Source organism: Dermacentor albipictus, chromosome 2 (genome assembly GCF_038994185.2).
Source record: "Dermacentor albipictus isolate Rhodes 1998 colony chromosome 2, USDA_Dalb.pri_finalv2, whole genome shotgun sequence".
NCBI lineage: Eukaryota > Metazoa > Arthropoda > Arachnida > Ixodida > Ixodidae > Dermacentor > Dermacentor albipictus.
In genome coordinates, this window is record NC_091822.1 from 186,320,498 (window position 1) to 186,341,237 (window position 20,740).

Genomic DNA, 20,740 nt, shown 5'->3' on the forward strand with positions numbered 1-20,740 from the left:
GTACATGTTCCAGCCCGGGTTGCTGGAACCTGCGACTATAGGTCCATGTCTTAGCTTAAAGCGGGAACCACATGTGTGCAACGCTAAGTGTGATTGTTAAAAAAAAAGACAAAGGGAAAAAGTACCCCATTATCCTGCGGCTGTTGGGAGACAGATACTAAGATGACGGCACCGGCGACCCCTGACTGCTGAAAAGCCAGAATCGGGATGCAACAAACAGGAAAACGGTAGGAGAAAATAAATTACGAGCAGAAATTAAAAAAAAAAGCGAACGTTTCGCATATTTACAGTGTTTGCAATAGCCGATGAGGGTGGCTATAGGGGCTTGTTGGTACGGCATATCTTATTTTGTTGTAGCGCAAGCTGAACAAGGACAACAGAAAGGCACATCTGACACGCACAGCGCTGTCCTTGTTCAGCTTGCGCTACAACAAAATAAGATTAGCGATAGCGTTCACTGGCGCAATTTACTCCGAACATTCCGCCTCTTGCACACGGCACGTCGTGCCTGCGTGCCACCCAACGGACAGCGTAGGCTGCAGTGGCTACGAGTGTTTGTGTAGAGAGCCAAATTTCAGGAATTGGCGGGGCCCCCACTTTTGTTTTCAAAGTACCGTGTGGAGGCATGTTGAAGGGGACACGACACGCAACTTCGCCGGTATCTGCCAAGTGCGTTGACCTCTTCGCACCGCTGGTGCAGCTTCCCTCTCGAGACGCGTAGTCAGAGGAGAAAGAGAAAAAAAAATTGTTGTACGAAGGAGATCGTTCCAGAAGTCTTTTGTCCAAGAAATAACAGTTGCTTTTTCCAAATTCAGACGCCGGTGCGTGCGTGTTGTCGGGCATTAATTGCGCGTCTACATTTGGTGACAAACATTTTTGGGGCGTGGTATCAAGGACATGTGCCTAGTACTGCTGTGCATGGCGCTTATAATTTAAGCCGATCACCGCGTATGTCGCAAGATCTACTACGGAATAAACAGGCCATGTGTGACGAGAATTCAGCCTTTTTGTTTTGGAAACCCTGTGTCCCGTTTATTTTTGACGCCGATTGTATTTGTGCACCTCGGTTATATCTCGCGGAAGCCATTAGCGATCGGCGTTACCTCGTGGTTTTCCTTTCGAGGACTGACCTTGAGGCCGAGCGGTATGCTTCTTAACTTCCAATGTAGGCGTTTGGAAAAAAATGGGCTCGCAAGAAATGATTGTTAGTCTGACATACTTTCTCAAAGCTAGATGTGGTTGTTTGTAATGTACGAATAAATTTTTCGTCTAAAAATTGAGCAGTAGTGTTGATTTCGACCGCCATATGTAACTAATAAATGAAGAAACGACATAAAAAATTCATAGGAATATGATAAAAACTATGCAGATCCCACGCACTGTGGGAATCGATGTAAGCGAAGCTCTCTATGCAGGTTGATTTGCTTTACGATCATTAGCGGTGATGTTGACGGCGAATGGGTAATTTCTTCAACGTTCAGTCTAACACGAGAGTGATCAGTTGATGTTATACGTTACCTTGCGTGCACCACTGCTGTTTGTGTGCGTAGTACACAGAACACATAGGGAGAGGGGTGTGCTTGAGGCGTTGCTGTGCGCCATATTTTATAACCTTTGAGAGGGCTGAGCATTGTCATTGCCTCACATGCATGGCACGTCGCATCGTGGCAGAAGTATTAAACCTGAATTGGATTACGGGACTGCACGTAACAAAACAACAATCGGATTACGAGGCGCGCCGTAGTGGCGGACTCGGCATTAAGTTTGACACCGAGATGTTCGTTAATGTGTCTCAAACTTTAAATGCACGTGCCTCTTCTATTTGACCCCCGTCGAAATGCGGCTGCCACAGTTGGGATCAAATCCACAGCCTCGAGTAATGCCATAGCCGCAAGGCTAACGCGGCGGGCACAGGAGTTGATTTGACGGCCGGCCGCTTCCGTAGTGTCGCCTGGATCCTGCGGTTCGCTGTAATTAATGCGGCTCTGCTTCTGCACGCCCTGCGTAGTTTGTCCGCTTTACATATTTGCATGGTGTTTATTATTCAGAAATAGCAGCAACGTACTGTACCGTACCTTGAACTTAAGTTTATCCAGTTTCCCCGCAACCGCTGTCGTATAGCTGTAGGGCTTCCTTCTTACGTCAGCCCCCCTCCTCCTTATATGGGAATTGCCTCTTTTCCTCCCTCCTCTCTACAGTTCCATTTATGTCCGCACTGGACTCGCACGCTGGTAGAAAGGTAAGCGCTGCAGTTTCTCCAGTGCTTTCGAGGGGGGTCGCGGATAATTCCAGCTGTCAAGCCGCTAATGTGGTGACGCCCAGGGAGCAGCAGAGGGCATTGTGCACAATCACTGGCCTCCTTGAAGTCTTTGGGTTGAGCGAGAGCTAGGGGAAAGTAAACATGTCAGCAGTAGAGATTAGTAAGCGACGATTGAAAGATCGGCGGAAGAAAAGTAGGGAAATGACGAATAACGTAGGCGTACAAAAACGAAGTTCACAATAGGGGTTCATAAACTTTGGTCATAAGAATTCATCGTGGTTTTTTAATTTGTTAATTTTTTAACACAGGTAGGACTTTAGGTAATAAAATAATCAGAGCACGGTGGCGCAACCCACCACCAGGCTGTTCCAGTGGTGAGGTCCAAACGGGTTTCTCACGTCGGCTTTCCTCTTCTCTGACTGGCCCCTGTCGTGTATGCAGATGGTCTGAACCAATATATATATATATATATATTATTGTGTTGTCCCTCTGCCTCTGGGCAAGGTCGTGGAAGTCACGTGTAACCTATAGCACTGCCAGTCTTGGGGCGCGGCTGTTTGCATTTCTGTAGTCATTCTACGATCCTCGGGCAAGCTTTTGTGGTGTGTTGTTTCTTTTTAGCGAAATTCCTTTATTCTTTACCCCCCTCGAAATTTCTCTCTCTGTTGTAAACCCGGGAACAACACAATTAATTATGTATATATATATATATATATATATATATATATATATATATATATATAGTATGAACGAGGGGCCCGATTTTTATTAGTCATATCATAAGAAGCCAACGAAAAGGACAACATAGGGGAAATTACTTGTGCTTAATAAATGGAAATAAAGAAACGATAAATTAATGGAAATTAAAGTGGATGAAAAAACAACTTGCCGCAGGTGGGAACCGAACCCACAACCTTCGCATTTTTCATCCACTCTAATGTCCATTAATTTATCCTTTCTTTATTTCTATTTATTAAGCACAAGTAATTTCCCCTATGTTGTTTTTGGTGTCAGTGTTTAGTGTTTGTTGGCCTCTTATGATATGACTATATATATATATATATATATATATATATATATATATATATATATATATATATATATATATATATATATATATAGTCATATATATATATATACTTAATTGCACTTTTAAAGCGAAGCTTTCTTTGCCTCTTCGAATTCCCCACTGCCTGGATGACCACACCTGCTTCTTCGTATTCTGTTCCCTTTCGCGCCTTTCTTATCTGTGGTGAGTCACACCAACGATTTCCCGGGAAGACAGGGAAAGAATGCCGGTGTAACAAGCGTGTACAAAGTTCTCGACCGCTCTATTGTGCTTTCCACGGACTGTAGAAGGATTGACATTTGGGTGAGTTGCGCTGCCCCTTCAAGATTTTTTCTTCTGATTAGTTACCAAATGGGAACACGAAGAGAGGGAACTTGACTGGTTCGTTTTGTCTAAACTATAAAGAGAGAAAGGGGGTGCGGGGTGAGAAAGACGGATAAGTATCGCTGACTCGAGCAGCAGAGCTTACCTCGGATTAGTCACCAAAGGGGAGGAGGAAGAGAGGGAACTTGACTAGTTAGTTTTGTCCTACGTATAAAGAGTGAAAGGGGGAGAGAGACAGATAAGTATCGCTCACTTTTTCGAGCAACAGAGCAGTGTCGAGTTGGAGCTTGCCACGAGGTCATTCGCATTTGCGCATCGTCCCTGTGCTCACTATCGCCAGCGACCATTGCTAGCTCGCCGTCGAGTAGTACCGAAGTGTCCGAAACGTCTTTGCGCCTCGAAAAAAATGTCATCTGATGAACGCCAGTATCTCCTGACGCGGCTGGCCAACGCGCCGAAAGCGTTCAAACCGAGGAGGAAATGGAGTATCTACTTACGCAGGCAGAAGCGTTACATGGTGGCGTACACGCCTTCTCTTTCGACCATATACGAGGAGGGCGGACCGACGTCGGGAGGTGAAGGTTCGGCATCGGGGTCATCACAGCGGCTCGTGACCTTTCCCAAGCGGGCCAGGTACGACGGTAGACCTTGCCACAGGCCCCCGCAGCCCCGGAGTGACGATGTGCGCATCTGCATCGAGGACGTGCGAGGCCGTCGTTCGTCGACCACGTTCGTCGGAAATGTGGGAGACTCCCGGCTGTTCGTGTGCGCCATAGTGCTCGGCGTGGTCGGCTTCGTCGTGCTATGCCTGGGCGCCGTCGAAGCTCTCCGATCTCACGACACCCCGGGCAACTTCGGCAGACTGTTGATGTTCGTGGGCGCTACGCTTCTCATGACATCCATTACGTTTTGTTGCGTGCTCCCCGGTTCTACCCGATCGGCTGCCGTGAAGCTCGTGCACGAAGCCCATCCCTCGTGAAGGAGTGTGCTCGCAGGCGACGCCGAAATGGACTGCCCCACGATGCACGCTAAGCTCCCACTCCGACGCCATTTCTCATTGTCTATAGGCATGTCTTCTTGTCGTCTTCATCAAATCACTGTAAATGTGTCCATCAATAAACGTGCACTTCGAACTGTACCACTTGGTCTTGCCTTCTGTACCTGCGATGGCGCAAGGCGCCGTGCAGGTAGCGTGAGTCAAAAGCTTTGCACGTGCATGCATGCTGGTTCTTTTGTTTACTTGAAACTCGCTCTGTATGAGGACAGCCAGTTTAGGAAGCCGCCCTAACGGTGAGATTAAATTTGATTTTGTCATTTGCTTAGTTGTTGCGCTACAGACACACGAGCAACAGTAGTAGAAGTGGGCAGGACGCGCAGTATTCTGATGTTCCGATTCACCGCGCGCGGCCGTCTTCGCTCGAGGTAAGACCACAAAGCCGGTGGTGAAAATGCTTAGTGCGTGTTGTGTCTGTCTAGGATAACTTAGGGTCTTAGTTTAGTTTGTTCTTTAACCATTGGTAATTGGTTACTCCCTTGCAATCGTGAAACCATATTGGTGTCCGTCTATGTTTTTTCATTCGGCCTCCATGGCGGGCATGCAAATAAAGCGCCACGGCGAAGTTGAGAGTCTCGTCGATGCATGTCGGCTGCTCGTGGCGCGTGGTTGATCACCCTGGTAGTGGTGAAAAGCCTGCATTTTACAGCGTAATATTATACTCGCAATGAGTTCGCTCACAGGATCAAATGGTTGGTTGATGTTTCCCCTCCGTGACCCTTTCGGGGACGCGTATGGCGCCGAGCTAGAACTGTATGGGCGCGGAATTATTTATTTTCATTGTTGCGATAGTTTGTCAAACAGTGCTAATAGGAGGCAAGTTCGAATGGAGTCGACCACGAAAGCTCGCGGGTTTCACCTCAAACGTGAATTTCTTCTTTGCTAACGTATGACCCTTCTGATTGGACGAATCGCTGTCTAGATGGCAGACACTACGGCGCACCGAAACGCTGAATTGTAGGCAATATGTCCCGGTCGGGAATTCGACTTTCCTTGAAAACCGGAGTATCGCAAGCGTGTAGTGATAAGTTGTGAATTTGTCAGAAATGCTTGGCCTCTTGCCGTCGTGAGATTTTTGCCCGCATGTTCGGATAACGTCTTTTTTTTAATAGAGTTAACTTTGTCTCTCTGTCCACGTTCACGAGCTTGTGCGACAGCGTGCAAACTGCCGTTTCACTTCTACCTGTCGATAAACGACGCGGCAGAGTTGTAATGGTGAAGCGGGGGCAATGCGATGCATTGGATTTAGATAGGCGATCACTATGGCGGTTTATTGGCATCCGCTTTGAAAGGGGCGGCGACAAATAGTCACTTAGGCTGCTTGAGCTAATCAAGCAATCTGCAGACATTTATCATGTAAGCATTTTTGTCCATGTCTCCCTAATCGTTTCTCTCTTCCTTAACGCGTCTAAATCCACCCATTTTACGTTACACCAATGCCTGTAACAGAGCCGGTCGTATCAACGTGCTCCTTACTTTTTTTTCACCGATATTGCAACCGTCTCTTGCTTTTCTAGACTGCCTGACCGGTTAACGCTTCCATCCGCTTTAAATATTAGCGCTTCTGTAAGGCAGACGTTTCCTACCGATGTCGCTGGGCGGGTATACCTTCCCGTTCCGTTTGGATGTGCTGAGTTCTCTCCTAATTCAGCACGCGCATGCCTCGGCCAATATTTGCTCGGCGTGTTTTCGCCGTCAGGCAACCAGCTTTATTAGTCAGGAATAGGGTCCCTCGATACTGTCGAGGCACCCTGGCCTTGGATAAGCGCGTGGGCTCCCCGACTGCCAGCGTTACTTATCACGCGAGTGCTCGCAGTCATCAAGTGAGATCTGTTCATGTTTGCCGGTGCCGACGCGCGTGGCACCATGCACGGTTGTTTAGTTATAAGCGAATGTTTACTGAAATATATGCGGCTGATTTGTGTACAAACCTTACTTCGTGTCAGGCTCAAATACTTGCCGTCGCTATGAATGCTTCGGCTTTTTTTAACACTGGAACAGTTGAAAGTCAGCGCGTGCGAACAGAAATATTATTCACGTTCGTTGTTACCCCCTTCTCGCGCTGCGGACATAATTCAGGTGTGTTGAGTGAATTTACAGCGGAGGAGCCAAGCCTTAGGGCAAGGGCCTCAGAAATAATTGCTTCGCTGCCGAAATACGTAACATGACTCAGTGGCATTGGTATCCTGCAATTCCTGAGACAGCATATGTGCTAGTCAAGCTCTGGCTGGCTTGCAGAATGGCCGCTTGAGATCGCATGAATTAGAATGGCGTATCACGTGGTTAGGCGGCGATGCACTCAGTAGCGCTTTGGCGTAGCCATATGCAGGGTGTCTACCAACCGGGAAAACCGGGAATTCTCAGGGAATTTGAACAGTCTGGAAAAACTCAGGGAAAACTCAGGGAATTTGTGCTTCCATCAGGGAAAATTAGCTGTAACTTTATTGAAAGGGAACGAAAGTCGTGTTAATGCTGGCTCCAGTAACAGAGGAATCGCAACGAATCGTCATTGACGCCGTGTCATCGGCACGATGTATTGCCAGAGTAGTTAACGACCGATTTTCTAGACGCCCGATTTTTCGGACATGACCGATAATTTGCACGGTTTTGCGGCACCACCACGTACTCCATATAGTCAATGTATACTGCCCTGACTGCAGGTCTGAAATGGCATTAATCAAAGCCGCCACCGCCGCTATTTTGATCATCTCGCCGCCTCGAACCGGCACTCTCGCAGGCAGATCCGCTGGCAGCCGTAACCACCACCGCGGCAACGTTAGGCCTAGCTGCTTCTGTGTTCGCTTTTAAGCTTCTTGCCGTGCGGTGCCGTGTTTTTCATTGAAAGAATTCGCCGCTATCACCAATGTCACCGACTCCGCCTTTGTAATACTCGCGATTGGCTTTGAAACTCGCAGAGCACAGCGCGTTGCGTAATGCCAGTCTCCGAAAGTTAGCTTCGCCTCAGTACACTATTGTTAGGCGGTGAAGCATAACAAGCGTGGAAAGGGGGCAATTGTCACGGGACATAGTATGTATTCCTTAATTACACATGCGTGCACCCCGTCTCCTGTCACAGTACAAGCCCTGATATGCCTAATAAGCGTACTGGCAGGCCTTCAGAGCTTTTTCAGACTTGCCTGTGGTAATTTTAGCCCTTAAATGCAGTTAAAGACATGCATTAATTTTTTTTCAGACTGCCCGTTTTTTTTTTCGTTTTTTTTTGCGGCCCCTCGGAAATCCGAAAAAATCAAATGTTGACTGTACAACTGACCAAGAGGATGCTTCAGATGATCCATGTGGTGAAAGCGTGGTAGAAGGAGGATGAGAACAGAAAGGACCGACGCACTGAGGAATTAACGGGAAAGGAATTGCCGGCGCCTTTTTGAAGGAGCTTGAGCTAAAAAAACTAAGCGTTGGCTGACGCTGAGACACAGGTGACCCTCATCCAAACCAAAACAAATTGTTTAAGCAGTGAAACCCAACACTGAGATGTGTACGGTCTGAGAGTATGTCAGGACAGTTGTGGTTGACTTTCCAGCTGCTGAGAGAGAACCTTAATAATTAGTTGTGACAAAGTTCAGGACCTCATACAGATGAGCTTGCTATCAGTTGATGGAAATAGCTGATATTGAAAAAATATTTACTTATGTATGCATCTCCTTTTCATTCGTATTTGAAAATGTTCGACTCAATTTGGAATGGGCTTTACCATTTCTTTCTCAGTGCATTTTACTAACACCTTCCTTCTGTTTTCTTTTTAAATAAAATAGGTATTACTCCTTACTATTCAAACTGGATTAAGTCTTTTTTTTGTTTCAGTATGCTTACTAGAGAGTGACAGCATCGGGCAACGTGGTGTCGGCCTGTCTTGACATAAAACAAAGTTCTGGCTCATTCAGGGAATTTCGCAAAGGTGCTCAGGGAAAACCTGGAAAACTCAGGGAATTTGGAAATGTCAACTTGGTAGACACCCTGCATATGGCATTACTGCTGTCCCTTTATGAATGCCGCTGGAAACCATATGCCAAGTTCTTGGCGTACTAGTTGAGTCTCGAATGCGTTGCGCGGATAAGCCAGTACGCGTCCGAAGCTGGCGGATGCTTGTTCTTGTTTGAGCACATGTTGCTGAACTGCAGGCCTAGGCATTGTTCACTCTGCATGGCACGCATACACTGTTCGTTCCTACACAGTTACGAAGGAACGCGACAACACACACACCGACTGCCAGCTCAAGGGTAGCGCAGTGGCGGAACAGAAGGGAAGGCACGCACGCTAAAGACAAGCCGCCAACCCGCCAATCATAATCTTTCGCGGGTGAACACTTGCGAAGGATAGGCCTGGCAATTCCTTTTTGAACAAGATAACTGAGGGCTGACTTACGCTCGCACTACCGCTACTAATGATATGTCATGCCTCAACCGTCGAATTCTGTAGTTCTACTTGCCAACACTACCATATGATTATGAGGCACGCCGTAATGGGAGACTCCGGATTAATTTTAGCAACTTGGAGTTTTTTTAATTTAACGTGCACCAAGTCACATATGCCTTAATCGTTAAGCACACTTCGGTCTTTTGTTTGAACATAACTATACAGTTTGCATTCTGCGATTCCACTTGCAATCGCGACATTGTAACGAAAGGTTAACGGTGTTCAACCGGTCAGCGAACGTGTATACATATGCTCAATTGATCTCTGATTGATGCAGCGACCCGTATGGCTCCTACGTGTTCCGAAGCGAGTAGTTGTGGCTGGGTGGTCGGACGAGTTCTCACCGTACGTTTCCCCCTTTCAGTAAAACGACTCACCATATCTATTTTTGTGAAATGTCTTTTACTATGTTCTCAACCAGGGAGTCCCGAATTTCAATCCAGTATGGGTGTAGCGTCATTTCCTATTCTATGCCCTTTGTTCACGTCTTTATTTATCAAGGCTGAGTCACGGTCAAAAAAAAAAGAAAGAAAATGTAAAAGCTGCGGGAGAGGGGCTCGCACACAAGACTCTCAACCGGTCTACTGAGCTCAGCTCAGATTAGACGCCAAACTTATCCACCCGCGAAGAAAGAGAGCTTGACTCATCAGTCTTGTCCTTGATATAAAGAGGGCGATAAATATATATCTCAGTCGCTTTACAAGCTGACTAGCTAGCTGTGCGGAGTACACGGCTTCTCGCGGTCGGTCGCTTCCGCGCACCGTCCCCGCACGTGCTCGCCACCGCCGGCAAGCGTTGCTTAGCCTGACCTAGAGCCATGCCGAAGTGTTCGAAAATTTCTGGTGTCGTAGAAATGCCATCTCGAGAGCACCATCACTTCCTGACCTCCCTAGTAAACGCGGCGGAAGCGGCCGGGCAGAGGCCTAAGTTAGGCCGCTACTTACGCAGGAGTAGAGGGGGCGTGGCGAAATACACGCCTTCGCTTCCGCCAATCTACGAGGAACCCGGACAGGAGTTCGAAGGCGAAGTTTGGGCCACGGGAACATCGCAGGGGCTCGTCACCTTTCCAAAGCTGGCTAGGTACGACGGTGGTCTTGGCAAGACGCCGACCCAGACTCGGAGGGACATCGTGTGCACCAGCATGGAGATCGCGCAAGAGCGGCGTCCGTTGACCAGGTTCCTCGGGAGGGCATTCGACTCTTGGGTGTTCATCGGCGCGACATTGCTCGCCGTCGTCGGCTTCGGCGTGATGTGCCTGGGCCTCATCGAAGAGCTCGGATACCACAAGACGCCGGCCAAGCGCGGAGGTCTGCTGATGTTCATGGGCACCACAGTTCTCGTAGTTTCGATGATGATGTGCGGTGTGCTCTGCGGTTCTACCAGGTCAGGTGCAGTCAAGCTAGCGTCCGGTTCCCGTGCCGTTTGAAATTGCGTGGACGTGCAACTGCTGACGCTGAAATGGACAGCTTCATCTACGAACCTGCTCCCCTGATTCTTCCACCCGATCGTTACTCTGGGTGTCTGTCTACGTATCGTTTTGTTTGTTTTATATCCTCATCAGACGCGCTTGTAGGTGAATCCCTCAATAAACACACCTTTCGATTCTTAACACGCAGACTTGCCCCATTTGCTCGCGATTGCACGAAATTTACAGCCAGCAAAGGTCACTAGTAAGCTTTAGCGCTTGCATGGAGTACTATACGTGCTAACTTCAGGGGCTGAAACTAGTTTGCTCTACCGTTGACAATTACTTTATCGCGTGCAAAGATGCGACGAGATCGTCTACTTTCTCACTCACTGTGCATGCGGGGGCCAGTGTGATAAAGCCCTTGCGAAGTTCAGGAAGTCTCGCCAAGACGCCCTCCCGCACGAAGCACGTGGTTTTGTCGCCTTGTTAGACAAGGTCGCCACTCGGTCAGCGGAGCGTTTTAATGACGAGTTTAATCCTGGCGCACGTGGCGCAACGCCGTGTTGCAACCCACATGGTGCTGGTGTGCGAACAGCTGGTGTCGTTGACAAGGTGGTCATTGGCACGCGGTGGTGATTCGAGGGGAAATAGGACCAGCACGTGAATCTGCGAAGATGACCCAGGCGCTGGCTGGCTGCATTATCGGTGTAGTCGAAACCTTGACGCATTCTATACCCAGCTCCGTGACATTGCTGGAGGTCATATACACAATAAACAATTTGACACCCTTGAGGGTGCTTTCTTTCATCAATTTACATCTTATTTACACTTGTTTAGCGCCCATTTTAATTGAAACACCCTGTAGTAAGGCTGCGTGCGGAAAAAGAAAAAACACAATAAAAAAAATTAACACCTAAGGAAGAAAGTGGCACCATATACGGATCTGCCGTTGAAACCTGACCGTGCAGCTTTAAGAAAGTTGATTTCAAGCGTAACGAAGGCGCTTTCTGCGATGCAAGATGTGGCCTTGCGTAAGGTTTCTCAAGAAACGAAACAGTTTTGAGTTCCTTGACCAATATTTGAAGAGCTGCATGCTCCTGTGTGGCGCAATGATTAGGCTGTCTGGCTTCCGCGTGAGGATCCTGGGTTCGAATCCACCTCCGTGTATTTTTTTCGTAGTCTATTTAAGAATGAAGTGCTTGTGCTTTGATTGCGTTTAATTGTGTAATAATGCTAATAAACAGCTCGTAAACAGTGACAAGTATAACGAGCTGAGTGCGAAGTTTTTGTTTTTTCATTTCGCTTCTACTTCAACGAAACATTCATCCTTAAGGGTGTTAATAAAGTAAGGGTGCTAGCCTGGTGACAGACTAATTTGGGTGTTAAAATGTTTAGCGTGTATGGCTCGGCTTAGCGGAGATAGTAGTGCCTGCTGATAGGAACTCGCACACCTATAGCAGATGGAGTTGGTGTTACTGACCTGTCGGTTTATAGATGCGTCAGTGTTGTTCGCTGCAACACGAGGCGTGTTGAATAGAAAAATATTTGAACGCTGGTATGAGACGCAAGATGCTCGGCTCGCTGGTTAACCCAAGCCTACTTTGGGTTGTTTGGTACACAAGCCACGTGCGTGCACGCAATCTAAAGCCCTCTTTAATCCGACGCAAACACTCGTCGCCTTAGCTGAACCAGAACATGGAAGGACTCTGGCTGAACGAACTGCCCCCATGCGAATTATCTTGACACGCGCTTCATGACAGAAAGCTCGTCATACTCAATTCTACCTTTTCCGTATCTCCTTTGTGCATGTCTTCGCGCATTAACTTGGCAGATAATGAAGCCGGCGATGTTGGTGAAGCCATACGAACGTCACGCCGTTCGGCAGTAGCTCGAGGCGCCTACAGGGGTTTGCGCTTTTCACGATCGTGTTCAACGTTTTTATTTATTCTTATTCACGGGCTCTCTCTTTTCTTGTTTATGACTAAAGGCCCCCCATAAAGCTGGTCGTCGAGAAAGGGTCACTGAGCCTGGAGGTCGCATATCACTATCATGATAGGCACACTGACTAAGAGCTTTACTGCCTATTTTTGTTAAGGGGGGGGGGGTGGATGGGTGAGGGTGTAAGGGGTAGGGAGCGTCAGTGATTCTCCACTCGAGTTCTTCGTGCATGTTGCTGTACCGCTGCAAGCGATTTGACCTTCTTGAAAATTTTCTGTTCTCTCTCTTCTCTTTCTCTCTCTCTGTTCACAGTGCCCGAATAAGACGTACTCTGTATCGTGAATCCTCGGCTTTGGAGTCAAGCATACGTCGTTTTTATTTGTCCGTGATGCAACGACACGAGAGCAGCGGCAGCTTGGGTTCAGGAACGTGCTCTGTATCACTGCCGCGTATGGAGACGTCACGGCCCGCGGCGCCAGCGTGGAAACCGTTGCCGAAAGTGAAGTGGTCTCGCCGTCGAGGCAAGAAATCCAAGGTGTACCTCGTCCCTTACCAGCCTTCGCTGTCGCCCATCTTCGAAGAATCGCAGGGTTCGTCCCAAGACGGCGCCGTCCCTTGTTCGCAGCCGCTCCTTTTGAGGCCGTTCGCGAGGTACTCCACGTACGGCGTCATCACTCCGCGTCTTAACCGAGTCGTCATCGCGATCGAGGAGGACAGCAGCAAGTTCTCGACCTGGACGGAGCGGGTGGCCAAGATCCTGGCGCTGTCCTGGTTCCTGATGCTCCTGAGCGTGCTCGTGCTCATGGTCGGCGTGCTCATGATCTGGATGGCGTTCTCCGGCGAAGCCAACGGCGACGGAGCGATGACGCACCGCAACGTGGTCACGGTGTTCGTCGGCATCGCCGTGATCGCGATGGCGGTGCTGTTTGTGCTGTGGAACGCGTCCAGAGGGCTGCGCTAGACTGGAAGTGCTTGTGGGACTGTCGCTTAGCGCTTGACGATGAACCTGATTGGAAAGTATGATCCGCGCAAGCTTACGTTCGCGATGAATATGCACGGACTGCAACGTGGTCACGGCCTTCGTCGGCATTGCCGCAGTGGTGATAGCGGTATTCGGGCTCTGAAATGCGTTCGGAGGAGTGTACTAGGCGAATTGTTCTTACTCTCGTTTCATGGGAGTCTGTTGTTTTATGCTTGACGATCGACCTGTTTGTGAAGTATTATCCGCGGAAGCTTACCTCCGTTGTGAATACGCATAGCCACGTGGTCACAGCGTTCGTCAGCATCGCCGTAATCTCGAAGCCGCGGTACTGTTTGTGCTGTGGAAAGCTTTCAGAGGACTGCGCTACAGACTGGATATGTAGTCACTCTTCTTGCGAGACAGTCGTTTTAATGCTTGACGATCAACCTGCTTGTGAAGTATGATGCGCGGTAACTAACGTTGATAACGAATGCTTTTTCATGTACAGCCAGAGCCGGAAAGTAGCCACTGCGCGCATGACATTATATAGCTAAGTCCGGGGCGTCTGGTCGATCTACTTGAAGGAGCAGTGCTCGGTAGCTACGCTTAAAGGGACCACAACTTAGGGGCCTTCAGAAGGTCGTCGGGCTCAATACGATGCAGCCATTGTCAACGTCATTCAGTGCTTCTAGTAGCTTCATTTATTTCGGTGGGAGCTGTTCTAAGTGATATTTTGAGCCAAGGTTGGAGCGCCGTGTCGGGTTGTCGCGCCGTGTCGTGGTGTGTACGGAGCTACAGCGCAGTCACCACGGCGCCGAACTGGTTTCAGTTCCCTGTAAAGCACACTGACGGAAGCACTGTGTGAGCTTCTGATGGTGAATACGTGTCGCAGTTTGATATGCATGATCCGCTCTAACTTGTCTTGGTGGCGTGCTGTTCGATATGTGCAATCTTTTTCGAGTTGTACGCATGGGAATGAACCGCTGCGTTCGCACTGTAGAGGCAACGGATGCATTAATCTCTGGCGATATTAATGACAACTAATGTACGCTGTGCTCGCAGAAATGCAGCACGTTTTTAACGGTCAGATTGCATGTACAATATAGCCCTCCTGACCGATTGACATGGAAAATAAATATTTCGTCATACGCAGCCTTTTCTCCTTCTTTTTCTGTCTTTATTTCACTCACGGAACACGCACCATCTATACTCATCGAGGAAAGTTCTCAAATAGCTTGTTGTGTGTAACCAACGGCTCACGTTCGCGTGAAATCGTTTGCAATAACAACTATAGCTAAAGACTGTCAGTATACACCTGACTTCAGAAAATTTCGGAGCGCTGCACTCGCATTTTTTTTTTTTCAATACCACTTTTTCTTTGGCTATCACTACTTTTTTTTTAGCTATCACCTCCAGTTTTCCTAGAAGGCAGTCTGACCGAGTAAACCGGTAAGCTGATCCCGAAGTCATTATAATCAAAGGTAGCGACTTGTCGGGCGGATTCTGATGTTAGTGTACAATGTGTCCCCGCAGTGGTTTTAATCTGGTTTGCAATAACGCCGGCCGATCCAGTGAAGACAGCGAGACAGTGAAGCGTCACATCATCGACACACATGCCTGATAGCACTTTGACAGTGATAGCCATTGGTTAGCTCTTTAGAGCGAAATAGTGATTATTTACCCTGCCAATATTAGCTCTATAAAGCTAACCAATGAATCTATCCTGTCACTTTGACAATCGTCCTCCGGTGGTTTCTTTCTTCCCAGTAAACGGTAGACAGTAGATTAGCAGTTAATAATTATTCAATGGAAATAACAGTGCGTCAGCAGAGAGAAGGGGGGAGGGGGAAGCTCTTTAGCGTGTGCCTGAGAGGTTAGCCTGGCGACGTGTCTAACATGCAACTCAAGACTGGCGGGTCAGCAGCTGCTTCGGCTAAATCTGGTGATGTACGAGGGCTAATGGTAAACTCTTTGCCTCTATTTTATTTTTTTGTAGTCAAATTACGGCTGTAAAACGGTCAACGTATCCATTCCCAGCGGTGGACCTTTCTTGGACCGGCCCGACCTTATCTGCCGGTAGCTACGCTTCCCGGCGCTGCTGTCATTTGTCGAAGATGGCGGTTGCGCTTCACACGTCCGCGGCGTACGAGCAACGAAGTGCGAGTCATTTGCTATGGAGCAAGGGACGAACGCCCATCGAAATCTACACGGAAATGCAGCCCACGTATGGGGAAATGTGTCTCGCTTTGAGAAAGTGCGAGGTGGTGGTGTTGCGAGTTCGCAAAAGGGCCGCGAACACTTGCATGACAATGAGCGTTCGGGGAGACCGCGTGTATACGAATGCTACCACATGGGCATCTCAAATTAAGTGCTGCGATGGGACGAGTGTCTGAACCGGTACATGTTGGGACTGTGTGGAAAAATACTGTAAGATACGTAGAATCGTACATATATTTGTGGTTACCTGCATGTACCTTATTTTGGCTAATAAAATATAGGGGCAAAGACTTTCTCATTCGCCCTCGTATGTGACAAATACTTCGTAGTCCACAGTAAAACGCGAGAAACGCAGCAGGGTAACCGGAAAGAGCGATCGTTCACTTCTAAAATCATCGGCGATTGCTCATGCCCAAATTTTAATTTTTTTCAGCTTTCTTTTTATATATATGTATACCTTTAGCAGCTCCACCGTTAAGCCTGGAACTCAGGTGCAGTACACGACGGCCGCGGGGGGAAAGGCTGAACATTTCACTTATATTGCGGGCGCTTTCATAAGCTGTCCAGTATTACTGTCCACGTGTCTGCCGCATATTTTTCTCGTTATTCATAACGAATTCGTACAAATTTACTCGTCGGGTTCGTTGTTATTTTTGAAATGAAAGCGCTTAAGCGATAGAGAGGCAGCGGAAGCGTTCGCTGCCTTCTGTTTGCGCTCTTCAACGTGTCAGCCTTGTGACAACGAGTGTTCGCTGTCATCGAGTGAGATCTGTTCATGCTTGCCTGTGCGGCGCGTGACACCATGTCCGTTAATTTAATTAATAAGCGAACGTTTGCTGCAATTTATACTGTTGGTAAAACCACGAGTATTGCTTTGAGTAGTTCTCTAAAACTTTGCTATTGCTAGCAGTACTTCACCTTTTGGATGAAACTGCGATTTTCTTTCTTTTTTATCGTCTTTTTTTTTTCCTATTTCTTGGGTGCTAGTTTCACGGGGTTAATCTTGCGTAAAGAGGAGGCAGTTGAAAAATGCCATATTAGAGGTTTCTAAAGGCTTTCTCGAACTTTCTCATTGGAAGTTTCAACCTGAATTAGAGAATTACGAGTTTGGATAGCTGATCAGGTAATTAATTGAATATATATATATATATATATATATATATATATGATTTGAGCTAATTGGGGCAACTGGACAGAACAAGAATACTGCACTTTACTCCATGGAATGGTCAACAGCACTCATTAGGCGGTCCAGTCCTGCTGTATCCACCGGCAGATCTTCAAAACATTGGCTAAAAGTCGCAGGGACACCGGCTACAATGTAATATGATGCTATTTTGAAGTTGCGGAACTAAATTTACCAAGTGCTCAAGGCGCTGTCAAACTTGATACTAGCCCCTGCTTCGATATATCCTCCCCGTGGCCAGGAGCTCTTTTCCCACAAAGCCTTTTCTAAGTACTATGCGGGACATCGCTGCCGCACCTCTAGTGGACGATAAGGTGACACTCATTATCGTCCATCGCCTGCTAGCGAGTACTTGAACTAGCGAATTCGACTGAAAAAAAGTAGCTTATTGATTATAGTCTTATGTGGCATTGCTTACTGTACTGTACGAGAACGTGTTCTGTTGCGCGAGAAAAGTGGCGATTTGTAGTTCGTATTGTGGCCCGTAGGTGACGCAACACTCAGAAAACGCCCCACGTTGTCAGTCGGTCACTGTGTCCGTGTTTTAATAGATGGGGCGTGTGGGGAATTTCGCAATCCTTTATTCATACTGCAATTTCACGTTGCGGAGAAGCCGCGGTCATACCGCGTACTTGTTGCCAAGATTTCCTATCCATAGCAAATAAATGAACCGTTCAAGCACGCAACTGGCACGGCTGCAAATCGCCGGTTGCTACGCGACGGCCACCGCTATCGATTGTGCTCCAGGGAAGAGGAAGTGTGCGGCCCCTCACCCAAATCAGCCGTTTGTGCTGCCGGGAGGCTGTGTTGTTGTTTGGATGTTTTCGCGCGCAAACGTGCGAGCTCGCCGACTCTTCTTGCGCTGAGGATTCGTCCACAGATAGCAGGGACGAACCAGGATGGTGTGCCAGACCGAGCGGCCCGACGAGCCCAAGCTGGTGATTTCCATCGTGGAGAAGCCGGACCAGGATCCCAACGCCGACGGCGGAACAGCGGAGGCTCGCCGGCCGAAGTCGCGGCTCCGCGCCCTCGTCGAGCCCCGGAACGTCGCCCCGGCCGAGACGGCGGACGAGAGGCGCAGGAGGCGACGCAGGATGGCCCGTGCCGCCAGGAACACGGCCGACCTGTTCTTCATGGTGCCGTGCCTCACGTTTTTCCTGCTGGTCGCGATCGCGCTGGTGTCGCACCACGCCATCAGGAGCCAGTGGGCGCCAGCCGCCGGCGAGGAGGACACGGCCATGGCGCGCATCGAGCGGATGGTGTTGTGCATGATGTACTTGCTCCTCGTCTTGCTCATCTTCACGGCGTACACGTTCTACTGGGCCGTCTGCGATAGACTGCTCGCCTACCGCCGGGAACCGGGGGAGAAGGCCTTCTGCTGCTGCTGCTGCTGAGTCGAGGGTTCGAATCCCGGCCGTGGCGGCCCCCGCATTTTGATTGGTGGTGGAAATACGAGATAAAAAAGAAAGAAGAGTTAGTCCGTGTACTGTGCATTGGATGCACGTTAACGAACCACACCGGGTGGTCGATATCGAAGCCGGATCCGACCTCCACTGTGGCTCCTGTGTTGCATTCGGAGCCTAATTCGGGATCCTTAATCGTGATGTGGTTCGCGATATCCTCGATCGTGAGCTAAATTTGACGTTTCGACGCGGACAGCGCTGGTGAAAGAGTTGATGCCCCCTACGGCGTCTCAGTTGTTGTGAATGTTGCTTTTGTAGGTCCCTAAAATTGCCTGAACGCGATGTGTGCAGCCCATTGTCGTTGAGTTGAAAAGCGGAGGCCATGATTGATACTCGGAAGAGAAAGTTCGCGGAAATTGAAGTAAAGAAACGTAAGCGAATTCGCCGTGCACAGTTGGTTTCTCCTTGTCTTGTTTTGTCGTCCTTTACAAAGTGCAGCTGATACAAATGCTTTCACATCTATATGTGTCCACGCACACAGCATGCCAGAACCTGTCAACATAATTCGGTGGTAGAAATGCCTCGTTAAAATATCCAGCATTGTGAAAAAAAAGCAAATAAGAAACACAGCTACATCTTAATTAACGAGCTGCGCGGTATAGGACATGACACAAGGAAAGACGTCGTCTGTCTCACTTCTTTCCGTGTGTCCTGTCCTACGGCGTAGTTCGTTAAGAAAGACGAACCCGTACCAACTCTCCCAGCTGTCAACGCTTTTTACGTGCATTTTTCTCTCGCTTCGTTAAGGGAAAAAGAACAAAATAAGGACCGTTTTGATCGGTACGACTTTCTGAAGAAGCGAATAAATTGTCTTTGTTTTTTTGTGTCGGCGGTCGTTACATGAGTTCATGTCGCCAAGTGTGATGAAGTCGGTCACTGCAATAAACGATCAGCGCGGGTTTTGGTGGTACACATTGTGAGAAGGTGACGTCACCGTCGTTGCAGTTTGCGTCTTACGCCAGCGCGTCTCTCCTGCTACGCGCTAAAGGCCTCTCTTATCTTGGGCAGAGAGCGGTTATGTCTACTACCTGATGGCGTTTAACTTTCCGATGGCCTTCATAGGCGTTCCAGTTAACTGTGTCTGAAGAGATTCCATCTACCAGTTCTGGTTGATGATAAAGGGACAGACAACCGTTCTGAACATAAATCAAGATGGAAATGTCTGACGGAAACATCTCGTCTCTTTCGTATGGGCTGAAAAGAGCACGGTTTTTCTCATTGAACGACCATTATAGCTTTAATTTTTCGCAGGAAGTTGCGGAAAAGGATGATTGGCGCCCCACGTGGCAGAACCATGACAATAAAGCGGGTGCCCGATCACGTGACCTTCCGCTAGCATACGCGACTCCAGGGATTGGTTTTAGTATTCAGATGTAGTACACGTTTTTGTTGTTGTTTTAAGGGTCATAAGGGAACGACTAGAAGACAACACAAAGAGAAATTATTTAATATGCAGGTAGTGGGACTGGGCAGCACAGTCGAGTCCCCACGTGCTGAGGAAGGCCTGCTATGCTACCAGATTGCACGCGCAGATTGTCTGAAGCAATTCCCCGTTGCTTCCTCTGCCCTTATCCGTGGAAAACATCCCGGTTAGGCGCTTGTTTGTACGGAAACAGGTTCTGCCCTCATTGGACCAGCCGTGGTTGCTCAGTGCCTTTGGCGTTGCGCTGCGCAGCTAAGCGCGTGGTCGCGGGATCGAATCCCGGCCGCGGCGCCCCCATTACGATGGGGGCGAAATTCAAGAAACGCCAGTGTCTCGTGGATTGGTGCCACGTTAAAGATCCCCTGGTGGTCAAAATAATTCTGGAGCGCACACCCCTCCTCAATTCAGTCTACGAGTACATGCGAACAGCATACTCGGGCTTCGCAACATCTTTTGTGGAAAGAAAATTCAGAGGTAATCAAGTACTTTCAAGGCCGTGAGAAAGCTCTTCCAAGGATTAAAGCACCATGAGGCCTGACTTCTTATTGAAAACATTTTTTTAAATGAAACCTGTTTGTTGTACGCGAAGGCTTGCGAAGCTTTTTTCGCATAAACCATTGCTAGGTAACTCTACCACCACCGCCGCCAACCACCACGAACAAGATGGCTCCCTAACACAAAGATGCTTATAGGATTTTATTGGCCTGACTTCTGGCTGTAAGATTCGTGGTCAAATACACAAATAGAATCCTCTAAGCATTAGCTCAAGGCAAGGATTAAGGGTACTGAAAATGTCAGTTTTACATTCGAAGGTTTTTAAGGCTTTCAAGGACTACTACGAACTCTTAAAAAAGAAGAAGAAAACATCATTACATGGACAATCGTTCGAGCAAAATGCATTATTGAAGAAATGGTCTGTTCAGCGTTATGGTCCTGTATACGTGTTTTCCGCAAGGTGTGCATTCCGATAAGAACACGCATGCGCACGCACGCATCAAACGGTTCA

At 48.3% G+C, this 20,740-nt stretch overlaps 1 protein-coding gene across 4 annotated transcripts in view; it reads left to right on the forward strand.

The window, feature by feature from the left end:
- LOC135919909 (cyclin N-terminal domain-containing protein 1-like) overlaps positions 1 to 20,740 on the forward strand; it is a 201,724-nt gene that overhangs the window by 56,525 nt on the left and 124,459 nt on the right. For 2 of the 4 annotated variants that reach the window (XM_065453924.2, XM_065453956.1), the window contains exons 4-5: positions 2,199 to 2,239; positions 12,797 to 14,597. The exons of 1 other annotated variant lie outside the window; for it this stretch is intronic. In XM_065453924.2, the coding sequence (XP_065309996.1) occupies positions 2,199 to 2,239; positions 12,797 to 13,445 (690 nt within the window). In that variant the 3' untranslated portion in view covers positions 13,446 to 14,597. Of the gene's footprint in view, positions 1 to 2,198; positions 2,240 to 4,154; positions 4,750 to 12,796; positions 14,598 to 20,740 lie in introns of those variants that run through there. One more of the 4 variants, XM_065453930.2, reaches the window with a different exon arrangement.